This window comes from Acinonyx jubatus, chromosome E3 (assembly GCF_027475565.1).
Source record: "Acinonyx jubatus isolate Ajub_Pintada_27869175 chromosome E3, VMU_Ajub_asm_v1.0, whole genome shotgun sequence".
NCBI classification, from domain to species: domain Eukaryota; kingdom Metazoa; phylum Chordata; class Mammalia; order Carnivora; family Felidae; genus Acinonyx; species Acinonyx jubatus.
In genome coordinates this window covers 7661626-7680105 of record NC_069398.1, presented here as the reverse complement: position 1 = coordinate 7680105, position 18480 = coordinate 7661626, and the positions used below count along the sequence as shown (strand labels likewise).

The window sequence follows — 18480 nt, the reverse complement described above, 5'->3', positions numbered from 1 at the left end:
ACCCAGGCGCCCCAAGGTATTACCGGTTTTTAAACCGTAAACTTCAGCATGAATTTTTAATAACCTCCCAAAATATTACCATTGGTATACCCCCTTAATATCCCTTCCATAAAAGGGGTGTTTCAGAAAAGTACATGTAACGTATGTGAAAAAGAGGACACGTGTGAAAAAGGGGCCAGCTAGTCTTTCGAGGCCGTGTGCTCTGAGCTCTGTTCTGCCTCTTGTGGCTTCTAAGAACCACCAGGGAAGCAGTTTATTCCTCTCCTTCACGTGAGTGAACGAGTATAAAGTACAGAGCAGCTGTGAGTGCAGGAGTAACATGGAGGAACTGGAATAATCGGCTGGCCAGTGTTGTTTTGTATGCAGCGTTTTAAGTATTCACTTCCTAGAAAAGGCTTGAATAGGGGTATGTACGCATTTGCTCTCTGCCTTCCCGCCCCCTCCCTGTTCCCGAATGGCCTCCCTCAAGTGGAATGAGTTGATTCTTAAATGTTTCTCATAACTTGGGGGCTCTAATAAAAAAAAGATCTATTTATAAGACCCATTTAGAGGAGACAGGACTCACATCGGCCATGCGGTCTCTGTTTTTATCAAGTTATATTTCAGGGAACATATTTTCTCAAGGAGAAATCAGGACATGTAATTTGATTTAATTCAACATGTCACATCCTATAAAGCTTTAAAAGAGAAGCCAGGTTTAATTATAAATTTGACAAGTCACTGCTTTGGAATAGAAGAGAATTCTGTGAAGGTGGGCTCTGCCCTGTAAGTGTATTCAGATGACGAGCAACGTGACAGCTGACACACTCAAGAAGTGCCCTGTTGTCCCGTGTGTCCGTGAGGCAGTCATGAAGGGAACAGGGCTGTCTTCCAATGTGGCGCCACGACGACTCTTATCTTGTTATCTCAGCTCTGCTCTTCTGTTCTGCTCTTCTCCTGCCAAACAGAGACCAGGAACTTTCTTTAAAAAATGTTGTCCTTTGAAGCACTCAGAGCAGCTTAGATTCGTACGCATAGGGACACAAGCGTAACGTAGAACGTGCTCCTGGATAACCTTGACTTGTCATGGGGAAACCTTTGGATTTCAGTTCGCATTAAGGTCTTTAACTCGTACTTGCAGGTGGCAGCCACCCATGTTGTTGACTGCTAGTGAAGTGGTAATGGACTTAAGAGTATTAAGACACGTTATAGGCTCGTCTTCCTGATAGTCTCCACACCTTTCATGTCGTCCCTCTGTGTGCCTTTCAGTCTTACCTCGACCAGCGCGGTAGGAAAGAGAAATCTGAGCCCCAGCCCAGCAGAAGCTGACTTGGAGACCAGAATATCAGGGGAGATTTCTGACACTGAGCTGGAGCAGACAGAGTCCTGTGCAGAGTCCCTCTCCGAGGGAAGGAAAAAGGCCAAGAAATTAAAAAGGATGAAGAAGGAGCTTTCGCCAGCAGGTTTGTATAAGGTCTTACTCAAGTTCTGGAGGTGTGTACTCTTTAACGCTCTAGAAACTCATATTTTGGGGGAGAAATGATAGCAGGGCTTTGGTCGGTGGCAAAGCCCGTGTGCAGTAGTCTCCCCTTGTCCACGATTCGCTTCCCGCGGCTTCAGTGACCCACAGTCCACCAAGGTCCAGAAGCACGTGATCCTTGTCAGAAGGTCAGATGTATCGTCCGAAGGTCCACAGTCGCCTAATGCTAGGTCATGGTGCCTACGTTACTCAGCTCACTTCCGTCTCGTCACGAGGGCATTTTATCATCTCCCATCCTCACAAGAAGGGTGAATAAGCTATTTTATTTTACTTTATTATTTTTTTTTAATTTTTTTAATGTTTATTTATGTTTGAGACAGAGAGAGACAGAGCATGAACAGGGGAGAGTCAGAGAGAGGGAGACACAGAATCTGAAACAGGCTCCAGGCTCTGAGCTGTCAGCACAGAGCCCGACGAGGGGCTCGAACTCACGGACCGTGACATCATGACCTGAGCCGAAGTCAGCCGCTCAACCAACTGAGCCACCCAGGCGCCCCTGAATAAGCTATTTTAAGAGAGAGACCATGTCACAGAACTTTCATCATAGTACATTGTTCTAACTGTTCTCATTTGCTATTAGCCATTGTCGATCTCTTCCCGTGCCTCATTTATAAATTAAACTTTATCCCGCATGTGTATGTGCAGGAAATCACGTGGTACCTAGAGAGGTTTCAGGCTTCCTCTGGGGGGTTTGGAATGTGTCCCCTGCAGATGAGGGGGGCTGCTGTAGTTTTCCATGGGACCAGCTGCTTTTAGGATCCATTTAATTTAATTTGAGGAATCCCTAAAAAGCCCTGTCTCTTGATAGAGGAAGGCTTGGCAGGGGCCTTCTTAGTTAAAGATGGTTAGTCCATTTTGGTAATCCTCTCTCTCTCCTCCATGGTTTAGAGGTTTTGCTGATGTGTGTAAGTAGCCTCGGTATTTTAAATGTGCATTTCAATTTGCACGGAGGCCTACTCCTACACATGTTATTTTCAGCGGCAGAATTTTCACCGTTCCCAGCAAAACGCCAGGCAGCCTAGATTTCTCTCATAAGCAGAATTACATAAGGAGCAGAGGAAACCGGAGGCCAACCCATGTTGAGAGTCTAGTATGTGCTAGGTGCTGTGGCAGGAGCACCAGGCCTGCCCGAAGCCGAATCCCACATTCTCTCCACCACCCGGATGCTGTGGGGGTGGTTTTCGTGACCTAACCCAGCCTTCCGTGCACAGACCCTCTACGGCGCCGGACCGTGACGTGAGGGACGGGCTTGCTGTCCGCGGGGCCAGTTCCCTGCCCGGGAGATCCAGCCATCACCTACCGGGTCCACCAGCTGTCACAGGGACGACAGTTACGGCCCCTGCTGACCCCTGCTTGCTAAGGGTCCGGCCTGGCATCTCATGCCCGGCAGAAGTGCTTGGCTCTAGTGTTCTGAGGTAGTCACCATGGTCCATTTTACAGTTCAGAGAATAGAGGACTTAAAGTTTAACGTGACTTGCCCAAGGTCACGGAGCCCATAAGTCTGCCCTGCAGGAAAGCCAGGGCTTACAAGCACAGTTGCATATTTTCTGCTCCGGATGGGAGGGCGGGAGGGCCGCTGACCGAGCCCCCGTGGTTCCTCCTCTGTCTCGGATCACCGCGGTCTCTGGGCAGCAGAACCTACAGTCAAATCAAAGGAAAGTGGTAAAGCCCTGGAACTTGGTTCATACACAAGCTAAAGAGTTCATCGTGTTTCAGATCAGTTCCTTCTTTTACATGTGGCCTGATCTGACCACAGAGAGTTTTCTGAATCTCCTTGATAATAATGAAATCAAAGAAGCAGCAGAAATGTTGCATATGTTTTTATACATTATGCTGAGGTTTAACTTCAACTAAAAACTGAACTCCTGTTTGAAGCCCAGATTGTTTATTCTTTTAAATGTTTTTTAACATTTATTTTTTGAGAGACAGGGCGTGAGCGGGGCAGGGGCAGAGAGAGAGGGAGTCGCAGATTCCAAAGCAGGCTCCAGGCTCTGAGCTGTCAGCATGGAGCCGGACGCAGGGCTCGAACTCATGACCTGAGCCAGAGTCAGGTGCCCAACCGACTGAGTCACCCAGGTGCCCCATCAGATTGTTTATTTTAGCTGCCTCCTTGAATCCCGGGTTCTCCTTGACTTGCCACCCTTCCCTTCCCTAAATTGAGTTTTGGAGAAGTTTTTAATCTGTACCATACTTCGTCTTCGCCTGTGATACCTTCTTACCACTGGTACATTGTCCTTGCTCGGCGAATGTTCATATTAAATGTTGGCATGACTTTCAGAGATCACGAGCAGCATGCCGCGGGGCAGGGTCCCCTCTTGTATTCTTTTCCTTCTGACCTCATTCTCTTCTGAATTTTCAGCTTATCTGTTACTTCTCAGGGACAGGATGACAGGTGGTCTCCCCCCCTTCTGTCTCAGCATAATCTTAAAGGTATTAACATTAGAATACCTAACAATAGACCACATGAATAGATTAGCTCCTTTTTATAACTTTAATCTTGCGAAGTGAAAACTTTCTACAAGCTATTTGGGGTCTCGAATGTGTAATGCCATCATTAAAATAGGTTTTTATTCTCCTCCCATTGACGGTAAATCTGTCACGGCCTCAAAATTGGGGCTAAAAAAGAAAAAAAAATGATAAATTTTGTATTTCTTCACCAGTCCCACTAAAAGAGAAAAACATCTTGACAGCTTTTAATTGAACCAGAGACCTGGAGATAATTGGGCTTTCTGGAGCAGCATTCACCGAGTGAGACCTTCCAGCAGCACAAAGCTGGGAGTTTAACGGGTCATTCTTAGCTGCTTTGTGGTAAGCATTTAGTGCTAATGTTGTCAGCAGGATGTGGGTTGGGATATCAGGCTCTGAACCTGTGGAGTCAATGACTTCGGTGACTTTCACGAGGTCCTGTATCGAGGGAGAATACAAAAGTCTGACCCCACAAAGGCTCCGTGTTAAGCTCTGAAGGGTTCAGAGGATTCCAGGAGCTGTGAAGGTTGGGGGGTGTGCGGCTACCGGGTCGGACACTTCGGTGCAGCCTGGGGAGGTCTGTCTTGTCCAGGCAGCTCCCAGCTCGCCTCCTGGCGAGAGTGTCTTGACAGGACCTCAGGTGATTCACGAAGGTGTGTTGGGTGCCCAGCACTGTCAGCAAAGGCACAAAAAGTGTAAAAGAAAGCGTTTCATCTGTTAGGGAGCTTGCTGTTTTCCAAGGAGGAAGTTGCAAAAAGTAGGACCGTAGAATATTGTCTATAGTAGCAGTCCTGGGGCAATTGGTGCTCAGTGAATCCCACACAAAATTGTCTTCTGTGTCAGTTATACATTTTAATATCTAAGATACACAGGAGTTCACTAGACCCCTTTCCAGCTAATAAAATGACTTAAATTGCAAAAGGAATGACTGTTAATTTATCACGTACCAAGCATTGTGCCAGGAGCATCCTTTACTGTCTGTCCGTGTAAGAAGCTTGTAAAGTATAGGTGTCATTATTTCCAATTTCTAGAGAGGAAACAGGCTCAAAGAATTAGAAACTTGCAAAGCAAAATATAGCTGGTATTGGGGGCCGTGGGGAGGGCTCACACATTGGACCACTCTGCAGTATGTGAAATCTACCCAAACTTTTTAGTTATTTTGAGAGAGAGAGAGAGAAAGAGAGAGAGAGAGAGAATGAGCATGAGCAGGGGGAAGGGCAGAGAAAGAGAATCCCAAGCAGGCTCCACGCTGTCAGTGCAAGGCCTGATGCAGGCCTTGAACTCAACGAACCGTGAGATCATGACCTGAGCCAAAATCAAGAGTTGGACGCTTTACTGGCTTAGCCACCTGGGCGCCCCAAAATCTTACGCATAATGTAGGTCCCTCCTTTCAGATTTTTAATGATTAGCGTAGATTGGTAGTGTTATCTACTTTTCCTTGGGAGAATTCAAGGTACATTCTCCATTGGCACATAAAGGAACCCAGTTCCGTGTGTCATCTATGCTGGAATAAAGTATCCCTGGGAAATGTTCTCCGGGCAGTGCTTAATGGATGCGTTTCTACAGCACACTTGTTCTCGAGGATAAGTGAATAGTGTCCCCCACTGTCCTGATGCTGACAAGACTGGCCGTCCTCAAAATACTGATGGACCAGTACCCAGGGGTTCTCTCGGGTCCTGTGAGCGCACGGAGGAGTGCCCAGAGACACTCTCCCTGGTGATCCTTTTCGTCATATGATAGGCTGCTACAAGTCTTTTTCTTCCTTACGTTTATTTTTTTTCATTATTTTTAATGTTTTATTTATTTTTGAGAGAGAGAGAAAGAGACAGAGTGTGAACGTGGGAGGAGCAGAGACAGAGGGAGACCTAGAATCTGAAGCAGGCTCCAGGCTCTGGGCTCTCAGAACAGAGCCCCACTCGGGTCTTGAACTCACGAGCTGTGAGATCATGACCTGAGCCGAAGTCGGACGCTCAACCGACTGAGCCACCCAGACACCCCATTTCCTCCTTACATTTAAAACACAACACATTAGACCTTTAAATGTTTACCAAGAACCAGCAGTTTCACTGGGGTCTTGACTAATCTGTTGAACCTTTCATGCTTAGACCCATAAGGTTACAGCATGGAAAATGGAGGATCTACTTAGATGTCACTCAGTCTGCCTTTGCTGAGCGCTCAGTCCAGGCTCAGGAGGTCCAGCCAAGCTTTTTAATTCCTCAATGGAAATGTGGTTGACGGCCTCCGTGTGACCCATGAGGTGTGTGCTGCTCAGTCCCCATTCCTCATGGCAGCCCGCCAGGGCTCCCCATAAGCCACCCGGGAACCCTGCCTTCTCGGGGGTGGGAAACCGCCCCCTCACCAGGCACTTTGGAACGTTTCCCGGTTAAAAGTGTTTGTGTAACACCCCAAAGGATCTTTCTGTATACAGAATTCCACTCTGCAGAAAATGATATGATGGCACTTTTCCAGGGTACCATGTAGTTTTTTAGATTCTGCTCTGGACTCACCTGAGGGAAGAAATCTCTTACCTCTTAGAATTTCTCCCTGTCAGCTCTGTCAGGAGAAGGGTACACAAGCACCGACGGTCACCTGCTGTGTTGACCACTTTTCATTTTCTGTTGTGGTCTTGTTAATAAAAATCGTGCGCTCACTACCAAAATCTGTAAAATGAAGAAAAACGGGAAGAAAATGAAGCCCCGTGGTTGCCTGATACTCTGTTCATAAGTGTTTTTAGTCTGCCTGGGATTTTTATATGTAGTTGGTTGGCATCATGCTTCTTAGGCAATTTAGTATCCAGTGTTTTTCCCCATTTAAAAAACTCTCAGTCAAATCATTTTAATTAATAGCATATTTTATTTTTACATTTTTTGGCTTTTTTTTTTTGAGAGAGAGAGAGGCACACACAGGGGAGGGGTAGAGGGAGAGAGGGGGAATCTCAGGCAGTCTTCAACGTGGAGCCTGACATGGGGCTTGATCTCACAACCGTGAGATCATGACCTGAGCTGAAATCAAGAGTCGGATGCTTAACTGATTGAGCTACCGGGGCGCCCCAGTTTTTTTTTTTAGCTTTCTTTTTAAATGTTAATTTATTTATTTTGAGAGAGAGTGTGTGTGTTTGAGCGCACAAGCAGGGGAGGGGCAGAGAGGGAGGGAGAGAGAGAGCATCCCAGTCAGACTCCACACTGTCAGCACAGAGCCTGACATGGGTGTGATCTCATGAACCTTGAGTTCGTGACCTGAGCCAAAATCAAGAGTCGGACGCTCAACTGACTGGGCCACTCGGGTGCCCCAGTTTTGTTGGATCTTGAAGCAACATTCCTAAGGGTCAGCTTTATTAAGATACAATTTATGAATAAACTGAGGGTTGATGGGGGGTGGGAGGGAGGGGAAAGTGGGTGATGGGCATTGAGGAGGGCACCTGTTGGGATGAGTACTGGGTGTTGTATGGAGACCAATTTGACAATAAATTTCATATTAAAAAAAAAAGATACAATTTATGTACAGTAAGTCCTCACTTCTAGGTACACAATTTGAGGAATTTTAACACATGTGTACAGCCATCATTGTGATCAAGAGAGAGAATGGTTTTATCATTCCAGAAGATTCCCTCATGCCTCCATCCCTCCTCCCACCCCTAGATCCTGGCCCTGATCTGCTTCTTTCTCAACCAGATGCATTTGAGATACATTCATGCTATTACATCTACCAGTGGTTCCTTACTCCTTGCTGCTGAGTAGTGTTCTTTTTATGGACGTATCCCTGTCAATCCATTTTGCCAGTTGGCGTGTAGGTTGTTACCACTTTTAAGCAAGTTAAAAAAATGCTGTAACCATTTGCGAACAGGTTTTTGTTTGAACTAAGTTTTCATTTCTTTTGGGTAAATACCTAAGAGTGGAATTGCTGGGTCAGGTAGTAAGTGCAGCGTTTTACTTTATAAGACACTGGCATGGCCTTTTCCAAAGTGGCTGCACCATCGTGCATTCCCGCTGTCAGCGTGTGAGGGCTCCAGTGGCTCTGCACGGTCACCAGTATTGGGATTGTCCTTTGTAGCCCATTTTAGTGGGTCTGTAGTGGTATCTCGTTATGGCTTTGACCTGAATTTCCTCTAATGAGTAATGATGCTACGCATGTCTCTGTGCAGTTATTTACCATCCAGATCTCTTCTTGGGTGGAATGTCTTTTCAGATCTTTTGCCCATTTTTTCATGGGCTTGTTTGTTTTCTTCTCATTGAGTTTTGAGAGTTCTTTGTATATTCTGGATCCAAGTCCTCTTGGGTTTTGCTCATTCTTCCAGACTCTGCTTTTCTTTTCATCTTCTTAATGTTATCTTCCAAATAGTAGTTTTCAGTTTTACTGAAGTCCATTGTATCATGTCTGTTTCCTTGCATTATGCTTTTGGTGTCACAACTAAGAAGTCTTTGCCTGACTCTACATTACAAGGATTTTCTCCTGTGTTTTCTTCTAGAGGTTTTATGGTTTTAGGTTTTATATTTAGATGTACAACCCATTTTGAGTTAATTTTCGTGTATGATGCAGGGTATGCATTGAGATCCATTCTAGCAGGAGGCAGATGTCCTGAGATACTCATTTAAAAAGAATCGTTCCAGAGTAATTCTCTGCGCTTTAGTAAAACAGGCCTGTGAAAATGAGCTCCCCCGAACACTGACCCCAGCTCCTTATCCACTAGCTTTGAGACTCATCCCTCAGTCTACAGTGCTCCCTTTCCAGAAAGTGCTGGAAAGAACACCATCAGTGACCTCCAGCCCCCTCTGGTCTAGGTCTCCTTTATACGGTTCTTAAAGTTCTGGTTCCTCTGGACACATCATTGTTGCTCAGCAGCTGTACATTTTAGGCAGTGGAAACTAGGCCCTTCTTGACTGGAGGCTGTTGGCTTCCTGGGCAATGACCATGTTCATTGTCGGGCCACCTTACTGATAAGAAGAAGGGACCTGACATGCATTAAACATGTTCATGCGTCAGGAACTCTGCCGTATCACAGCAGGCCAGTGTGGCATGAAAGTAGTCTTCAGTCCCGCTGATAGGTGAGGCTGTGAGAGTTGTTCAGAGCCATACAGCTAGTCACATGGCCAAGCCAGGCTGGCCTCATCCAGAGCTCCCGCCAACTCCATTCCTCCTCACCAGCTCTTGGGCGAGTCACTTCCTGTGTTTTCTGCCGGCCTGCAGCCACGCCCACACCCAGTCCCATCCAGCCAGCAGCAGGTGCTCTTGTAAGGATGACTTACGCTTTCAGCCATTTAGCTGTTTTATTTGTTTTCCTCGCAGCTAGTTTTAATTTACTTCAGTCCCCCACATTGGGCAGTGTGGCTCTTGCCTTTAAAATGGCTCATTGGCAGGGTGCCTGGGTGGCTCAGTCGGTTGGGCGTCCAACTTCGGTTCAGGTCATGATCTCACGGTTCGTGAGTTCGAGCCCCACCTCGGGCTCTGTGCTGACAGCTCAGATCCTGGAGCCTGCTTCGGATTCTGTGTCTCCCTGTCTCTCTGCCCCTCCCTGACTCATGCTCTGTCTGTCTCTCAAAGAATTAAACATTAAAAAAAATTAGAAAGAAATCTTTAAAATGGCTCTTTGGCTGCTGTAATATTTCTTTTGGTATGTGAATCATGCAGATGCCCTCATCGATGTTTCTTTTCCTCCTTCCAGTTAGGCATTGTATAAATGCATGATTGAGAAGGTCAGGCTGGCCAGGTCTCATCACAGCCCGTCTGCAGTATTTCCTTGTTCTGGGGAGGGGAGCCTCTCTGCGTTTCCTTCTCTGATCAGCCTGGATCCCCAGAACATCTCCTGTCCCTCATCACTGCTCACCGGAGGGGCCTCACGGTCTTTACTGTGAGTGCCGACGCATGAGTGTCCGACACAGAGATGAGACCCAGGGCAGAAGACTTCCCGAGTGTCCCTCTGCTGGACCCCTCGTCCCATCTGTCCACACTCTATCTCCGGCAGTGATCCCACGCGGAAATTCTTGCCTTGGGTGACCGAGATCCCGTGTTACTTGGTGTGTTCAGATCTGGTTGTCTTTGGACAATTCCTGTCCCTCAGGTGGCCACTGGTGGCCAAATGATTTCCTACTTTGCAGGACGCCGCACCTCCTCCGTGTTTTAAACTTCCCATTTTAGGCAAGCGTCAGAGCCCTCTCTCCTTTTGGAATGCTGGAGCATTTGCCGCTGGGGTTAGCCTTGCCGGCTTTCCCTGCCAGCCCTGCCTGAACCCCGGGGCCACCCCTCCCCGCCCCGGTCTGTCCCACTTTCCATCGCAGACACGCTCTTCCCTGACTTGATTCCCCTTCTCTCAGCCCCGGGCACGCCTGGTCCAGGCCCAGCCCAGCTGTGCCGCTGCTGTTCCAGGGAGTGTCCTGAGTGGAGAAGAGCCTCCAGCTGCCTGGTGAAACTGTTTGGAACTGGAGAGGACCTTCAGGGCTTGGCCAGTGTTGCCAGACTCTGAAAAGGCTGCCTTTTGGGGTCTCTCTGAACCCCCATAGGTCAGCTTCTCTCCTCTGCAAAGCCACCAGCCCCTCGGGTTTCTCATTTGGGTGCCGGTACGGCCCAGCACAGAGGAGCCTGGTGTCCTGGGACGCGACAGGGCCCTGCATGCCATGGGAGGAGCCAGTCCCATCTCAGCCTCTCTCTGGCAGTGAGACTGGTCATCTTACTTAGCCTCTCTGAGTCTGCTCTTGCATCTGTAAAATGGGGATATTGGTACCACCATGCTGGGCTTTTATGAAGATTAAAAGAACGGAGGGCTGCCTGGCTGGCTCAGTAGAGCATGTGACTCTTGAACTTGGGGCCTTGAGATATAGCCCCATGTTGGGTGTAAACCTCGCTTAAAAAAAAAAAAAGGAGGGGCACCTGGGTGGCTTAGTCTGTTGGGCAGCTGACTTCAGCTCAGGTCATGATCTCACAGTTCAGGAGTTCGAGCCCCACATTGGGCTTATTGCTGCCAGCACAGAGCTCACTTCAGATCCTTCCTCTCCCTCTCTTTTTCTGCCCCTCCCCTGCTTACAAACCTCTCTCTCTCTCTCTCTCAAAATAAATAAACATTAAAAAAAAAAAAAGGATTAAATGAACCGAGTGCCCAGTGTGGTGGCAAAGAATACAGTACGTGCTCCCCGAGAGATATGTGAGCATCCTTGCTTTAACCCCCGTGAAGTTAACAGAGGCGTCCGTTCAGGGAGGCGCGTCCCTAATCCTACGTGCGAAGTTTCTGTGGGGTCGCCGCCGTCTGCTGGGCACTGCCGTCCGTGGGCAGGGCCTGTTGTGAACCATCTCTGCCCAGCCCAGCCCCGTCTGCCTCGGCCTTTGCGGCTGGCAGTGGGCGCTGTGCTCCCAGCCGGTCGCTTGGTCCCCCAGGTGCTGTCCCTCTTCTTGTTCACCTTGTTTTGTCCTTCCCCCCCGCAGGAGGCCTCCCGGGCAGCCCTGCCAAACTCTTCGAGGTTCCCGACACGTGGTAACTGAGACCCGAAGGAAAACAAATCGCTGGTGCCGTGGCTGAGGAGGACCCAGCTGGCACATTCAGAAGCCATACTGTATTTAATTTCATGAAATGTGGTATGGGAGGGGTTTGAAGCCAAGTCTGTGTCCTGGCAAAAACCCAGTTTCTTTTATTTGTGTGGCTGTGTTTCTTTTGTTCCTTTTTAATGAAACTGTCTGCTGACACTCAGCAAGGTTGTAGGCCGTCTTGAATGTGCACATTATTAACCAGTTGATGATTTGTTGCTCACGTGAAACCCCTTTTCCAGTGTCGTGAATTTTAGCGCGTTTAAGAACCTACCTGGTGGGGATCGTCGGCTGTGAAATAAGCGAAGAGCCGACATTCTTGGGCGCCGGATCGTGAGTTTTGCGGTTGAAGTCTTTACTGCTTCGAGAGGTATCTTTTCGTGTTCTCGTGCGCAGATTTGGGGGCCTCCGCAGCACGCGGTTACAGTCTCCCCCGTGGAGAGACCCCTCACGTCTGCCCACTTCCCGCCATAGCTGCCTGAAAATACTAAGCACTCCAGCTTGTTTTTCCAGTAGGAAAATGTCTAACGCCGTCCACCCATAAAGACGCTTACCATATGCCTTGGCCTTTGGGGCATTTTTATTTAGAGTCCTTCTTCCTAACTTGTGAGTTTCTCAAGGCGAACTGGACGAGTACAAAAAGTTCACTTCTGTTTTTACACGTAGTGCTGTGTTCCCTTTTCCGTACCTTAGCCTGCTCGCCGTCTCTGTTCGGGAGTGTGTCCGGGGGTAAGGTGGCATGTGTGTGTACACGTGCGTGTGTGTGTGCGTGTGTGTGTGACATCACAGATTACAACGTGTACCAGCCTCTCTCTGTCGAAACAGATCACAGCAGCGACAGGATTTCATGGATCTACTTCCGTAGGTCTGTTTCATGTAGATCATTGTTAGATATTTAACATTTTTTTTGTATCATGGAAAATAAAAATGAAAAATGTATTTCCAAGAGATGAAAATTAAAGAAATTTTCCTAGGATTCTGGTTTTCTCCTGTTTCTTTTTGGTAAGCGAATGACGTATTTGATCTTTACATAGACGTATTTCTCTCTAAAGATCACCCCTAAAAAGCTCTGGTAAGTCAGGAAGCCTGGTGTTCGTGGATTTTTTTTTTCTTTTTTTTTTAACCTCCAACTCCTTATACTTGCGTTAACGAGTCAGATGCCCGTTGCTGGAGCCGAGCCCTGTGGAGAATGGCTGTGTAGGAGGGTCTGGGTGTCCTGCGTGGCGGGTGGAGCCCTCTGCCATCAGTGGTGCTGTGTGAATTCGGATCAGTGAGACACTCTCCCCAGTTGAGAGCCTCTTAGCGCTTCCCCTCCCTCCCCCACCCCGCCTTACCCAAGAGTTTGCGGAGTTACAAACCCAAACTTGTCTGGGAGGAGCTCCCACCCCTTCTAGAGCTTCGTCCCTGCTCACAGCCCAGCGGGGTGGTGCACAGGGAGGTGCAGATAAAGGCTGATGTCTACAGGAGGCTTACAGGGCACTGCCAGGGCTGTGCCGGGTCTCAGAAACTGACAGGTAGGAACAGGTAGTGCCTGATACTTTCTAACGTAGTAAACAAGAGGGAAAACCAACCACAGACTGTGATTGGCGCACGTCGGAGAAGTACGTGTGGCCTGAGGAACACACTTGCGTGGCACCCTGAGCCCGGTTCTCCCTGCTCAGAAAGCTTTACACACACACACACACACACACACACACACACACACACACACACGGCGGCTCCGACTCCAGAGGAGGGCTCGGGGAGGGGGCGTGCTAGAAGGGGCCTGTGCTCTGGAGCCTTCTAGAGCTGGACTTGCACCCCAGCTCCAGCCGTGGGTTCTCGGACACATTGCCCTCTCCCCGCCTCTGTTTCCTCAGTGATAAAATCAGGGCGATAAACCTGCCTCTCAGGGTGGTTGCCAGGACTAAAGGAAATCACGTAAAAGGCCCAGCATACACAAGTGCGCGGTAAATGGCAGTTAGATTTGAAGATGACGCTTTTGAGACCCTGTGTCATCGTCTGTCAACTGGAGCTGAGTCACCGGGGATTTGGCTCAGGATTAAATACATGGCGGAGCCCTCATCCGTGCTCAGACCCCTATTTCCTTCCCAACTGGACCCCGTCACTTGGAACACTTGTCCTGGGTTGGCCCTCAACCCACCCCACACACACATACAGTCTTTCTCGATGTCTCTTGGGGCATCAAACCCTAGGGTGGTGCTCTGGCTTTCGAGGCGGAGGCCCAGGGCCATATGATGATCATGGATCTGTGTTTCTGGCTTTTGTTACGTGTGGAGCCAAAGCTGCAGGTGGGTGTGGAAGTGGGACCTCCGTTTTTCCCTGCAGATAGTTCTGTGGTCCTTTGATTTCAGAGCTGGGGTGGAGACTGAATGCTGTGTTCTGTCCTTGTCTATAGTTTTGAATTCACTCAGTACCTCCCCCCCCGCTGCCCCGCCACATTCTGTTGTCAAAAATTTCAAACATGCAGAGAAGTTGAAAGAATTATTCAGTGAACACCCATTTACTCACGTGCCTCCTAGATGGTACAGCTACTATTTTGCTATCTTTGCATTAGTACATAACCAGCTATCCCTTCTTCCATCGGTTCATCCTAGTTTTTGTTTTTGTTGTTTATTTATTTTGAGAGAGAGAGAGAGAGCAAGAGAGGGGCAAAGAAGGGAGGGAGAGAGATAGAGACAGAGAGAGAGAATCCCAAGCAGTCTCCATGCCATCCACACAGAGCCCCACACAGGGCTCAAACTCACAAACCGTGAGATCATGACCTGAGCCAGAATTAAGAGTCAGACACTCAGCCAGCTGAGCCATTCAAGCGCCCCAATTCAGCCTAGTTTTTGATGTATTTTGAAGGAAGTCATAAACTTGGGTGCACGCCCCCTACCAGATACTTCAGCATGCTTCTCATTAGCCAGGGTTTAATATTTGTTGATGATGGGGGAGTCAGTGGGGATAAAACATACAGTGAAATGCTCAAATCTTTTTTAAAAAATTTTTTTAATTAACATTTTTTTGAGAGAGACAGAGCACAAGCAGGGGAGGTGCAGAGAGAGGGAGACACAGAATCGGAAGCAGGCTCCAGGCTCTGAGCTCTCAGCACAGAGCCCGACGCGGGGCTCAAACCCACGAACCGTGAGATCATGACCTGAGCCGAAGTCGGTCGCCCAACTGACTGAGCCACCCAGGTGCCCCTGAAATGCTCACATCTTAAGTGTACCAATTAAGAAGTTCTAGCAAATGCAACCATAACTACCAAGATACAGACATCCCCATCACCCCCAGAATATTCTCTTCTGCCTCTTCCCAGTCAACCCCAACACTGCTGCCACCCCCCAGAGGCACCCACCAGCCTGCTTTTTTTTCCACTACAGAGTAGTTTGACCTTTTCTGGAACTTCATGGGAATAGAATCATGAAGGGTGTGCTCTCCAGTGAGGCCTCTTTCAGCATGATGTTTTTGAGTCTCATTCATGCCATTGCTTGTGTCAGGAGTTCCTTTTTGTGGCTGAGTCTGTTTTTTAGAGAATTTTTTCAATGTTTATTTATTGTTGAGAAAGAGAGAACAGAGGAGGAGCAGAGAGAGAGAGGGGGACACAGAATCTGAAGCAAGCTCCAGGCTCTTAGCTGTCAGCACAGAGCCCAATGTGGGGCTCGAACTCCTGAACTGCGAGATCATGACCTGAGTCGAAGTCGGACGCCTAACCAACTGAGCCCCCCAGAAGCCCCATGTTTTTAACTGATGGACGCTATGACTGTTCCCGGTTTGGGGCTTCTAGGAATAAAGCTGCTGGGAACATTCTAGAAACTCCCAGGTCTTTCTTAAAGTGGTCGTAGCATTTACGTTCTCACCCACAATGTATGAGTGTTCCGGTAGCTTTCGTCTTTGGCAACACTTGATGTTGTCAGTCTTCAGCCATCCTGGCAGATACATCGCGCATCTCATTGTAGTTTTCCTTTGCATTTCCGTGATGATGGCTGATGATGTGTTTATTGGGCATTTGTATGTGTTCCTCTGTGAAGTATCTGTTCAGTCCTCTTGCCTGTACTTTATCGGGTTGTGTCTCTGTTAGTAAGTTGTAGATGCTCATTATATATTATGGACAGATATATTTGTCTGATAATTATTGTGTAAATGTTTAGTTCCAGTTTATAGCTTGTTTCTTTTCCTTCTTTTTCTTCCAGCCTTACTGAGATACAGTTGATACACAACATTGTGTAAGTTTAAATTTCTTTTAATGTTTATTTACTTTTGAGAGCGAGAGAGACAGTGTGAGTGGGCGAGGGGCAGAGAGAGAGGGAGACACAGAATCCGAAGCAGGCTCCAGGCTCTAAGCTGTCAGCACAGAGCCCGATGCAGGGTTTGAACTCACAAACTGCAAGATCATGACCTGAGCCAAAGTCAGAGGCTTAATCTACTGAGCCACCCAGGTGCCCCAACATTGTGTAAGTTTAATGTGTTCAGCGTGTTGACCCAATACATTCCTACACTGCAAATGATAACCAACCACCATAGTGCTAGCCAACATGATCACATGATCACCTTTTTTTTTTAAATTTTTTTTTAACGTTTATTTATTTTTGAGACAGAGAGCCACAGAGCATGAACAGGGAAGGGGCAGAGAGAGAGGGAGACACAGAATCTGAAACAGGCTCCAGGCTCTGAGCTGTCAGCACTGAGCCCGACGCGGGGCTCAAACTCACAGACTGTGAGATCATGACCTGAGCCGAAGTCGGACGCTTAACCGACCGAGCCACCCAGGCGCCCCCTTTTTTTTTTTTTTTTTTTTTTAATTGGTGGTGAGAACATTCAGGATCAACCTCCCAGAAGCCTGTTTATTTTCTTAACAGTATCTTTCACGGGGCAGAAGCTTCTGATTTTAATGAAATCTATTTCGTACATTTTTCTTCCTTCCTTCCTGGGACCCATCTGTGGGGATATCGTGCCATATCTCTGCCCTTTCTCAGAAACCCCCAGGTTGTAAAGGTATCCTTTCATGTTTCTTCTGGAAGCTTTAGGGTTCCAGGCTTTACGATTACGTGTCCGATCCGTGTTGCGTTCATTCTGTGTGTATGGCCTGAGGCGGGAGTTGAGGTCCCTTTGTTTGCATGCAGATATCTGGTTATTCCAGCCCCATTTGTAAAGAACACTCTTCCAATTGGATTGCTTTGGTGCCTTGCACAAAAATCTTGCGACCTACTAACAAAGCTGGGTCTTAGCATGTGTGCTTTTATCTGGTTTTTTTATTAATTTATTTCACATTTATTGATTTATTTAGAGAGAGTATGAGTCGGGGAAGGGCAGAGAGAGAAGCCCTAGCAGGCTCCGCACTGTCAGCGCAGTGCCCCACGTAGGGCCCAAACCCTCAAGCAATGAGATCATGACCTGAGCTGAAATCAAGAGTCAGACGCTCAACTGACTGAGCCACCCGGGTGCCCCATCCTGTGTGCTTTTAAAGTGCACTGTCACTCTGGCCAGTCAGCAGCACAGAGAGGCTTTCATGCATTTCTGCATGTGCATTTCCCACTCTGACATCTTAGGGCCGTTCGCTTGACGCGGAGAGGAAAATGCTGAGATCCTTGGTTCCTGCTGAGGCCAGGCCACTCTCTCCTGACCTGGGAAACGAGTGAGTGTTAAAAATAGTCCAGTCTTTTTGGATGTTTTTTGTTTTGTTTTGTTTTGTTTTGTTTTGAATCTCCTGCCTTAAGTTTCATGACTTCAACTGAAATCTTTATTCCCCCCAAATGATTCATGGGGTAAGTTGATGCGTCCGATTTTGTCGAGGAGGGGAAATGGAATACCTGGAGGCCAGTTCGTGTTTCCCCTGGTTGTGAGCCACCCTGGCCTGCAAGTTGTCTGGTCCCTGGTGAGAGCAGTTCAGTCTGTCTTCTGCCGCTTGCCCATCTCCGTCTCGGGCCCTCCTCGGTCTCAGCCAGGCCATGGCCCTGAACTTGAGTAAAAGCTCTTGGTGTGGCTGTCCCTGCTGAAAACATTCACGAAAGCTGACAGGGTTAGGCAATTTAAAATTGAAATGTGTTAGACAAGACAACTCTGTCATAAAAGAAAGGACAATTAGAAAGAGTCCCCCACTAGGGGCGCCTGGGGGGCTCAGTCATTTGAGCGTCTGGCTTGAGCTCAGGTCACGATCTCGCAGTTCATGGTTGGAGCCTCGAGTCAGGCTCTGTGCTGACAGCTCAGAGCCTGGAGCCTGCTTTGGATTCTGTGTGTGTCTCTCTCTCTGCCCCTCCTCTGCTCACACTCTATGTGTCTCTCTGAAAATAAATAAATAAAACATTTAAAAAAGAAAAATAAAATAGAAAGACACCCCCCCCCCGTTTTTTTCTTTTTTCTTTTTCTTCTTTTTTTTTTTTTCTTTTTGAGGAAGGGAATGTGTTTCAGAAAAGAGATAGAACCCTTATGCCTGTTTCTTTTAAATGAGAACATAGGGAAATACTAGAACAGAGAGCTTGGAGCCAGAGAACCTCGCCTGTGTGTGTGATGCATGTACACGCGGGAACCCCGTGCAGAGGAAGCCAGTGTACCCAGACCTGTCTCGTGGGATCCATCTGTGGGGATGTAATTGCACATTTCTGAGACCAGCTGGAGGACCAGGTGCCTGCCTCTTGACGCTTGCCTGCTCCAGCACAAGGACGGTGGAGACAGCAACCCTCTGTCCTGCCTCCCCAGCAGGTGGAATCTTCATTACTGGCAAATGGCCAGGCCTCCAAAAAACACTGACTGAAGGGGGTTCCCTCCCTCTTCCTACAGTGACGAGGAGAGTAAACTGTGTTCATATCTCCTCCCCTCTGTGCACTGCGGCCCGGTCAGCCTAGCCTCTTAATTCTCAACACCCAGAATCTGGGCACCCGGTGTCATTCCTTGGACTCAGGAAGGGCTGATCTTACCCGGACGCTTGCCCTTCATTTGTTGAAGGGGGCTCTGTGCCTACAAACCACCTTGATGAATGATCGTGGTCTGGGAGTGTAGCCTTG

The 18480-nt window shown here is 48.1% G+C and overlaps 1 protein-coding gene across 3 annotated transcripts in view; it reads left to right on the top strand.

Moving 5' to 3' along the window:
• The window catches only part of PARN (poly(A)-specific ribonuclease), a 164191-nt gene extending 151721 nt beyond the window's left edge, over positions 1-12470 (top strand). For 2 of the 3 annotated variants that reach the window (XM_027043209.2, XM_015067244.2), the window contains 2 exons: positions 1249-1442; positions 11396-12470. In XM_027043209.2, coding sequence (XP_026899010.1) covers positions 1249-1442; positions 11396-11448 — 247 coding nt within the window. In that variant the 3' untranslated portion in view covers positions 11449-12470. Of the gene's footprint in view, positions 1-1248; positions 1443-1839; positions 5245-11395 lie in introns of those variants that run through there. The other variant, XM_027043208.2, reaches the window with a different exon arrangement.
• The last annotated feature ends 6010 nt before the right edge of the window (positions 12471-18480 follow it).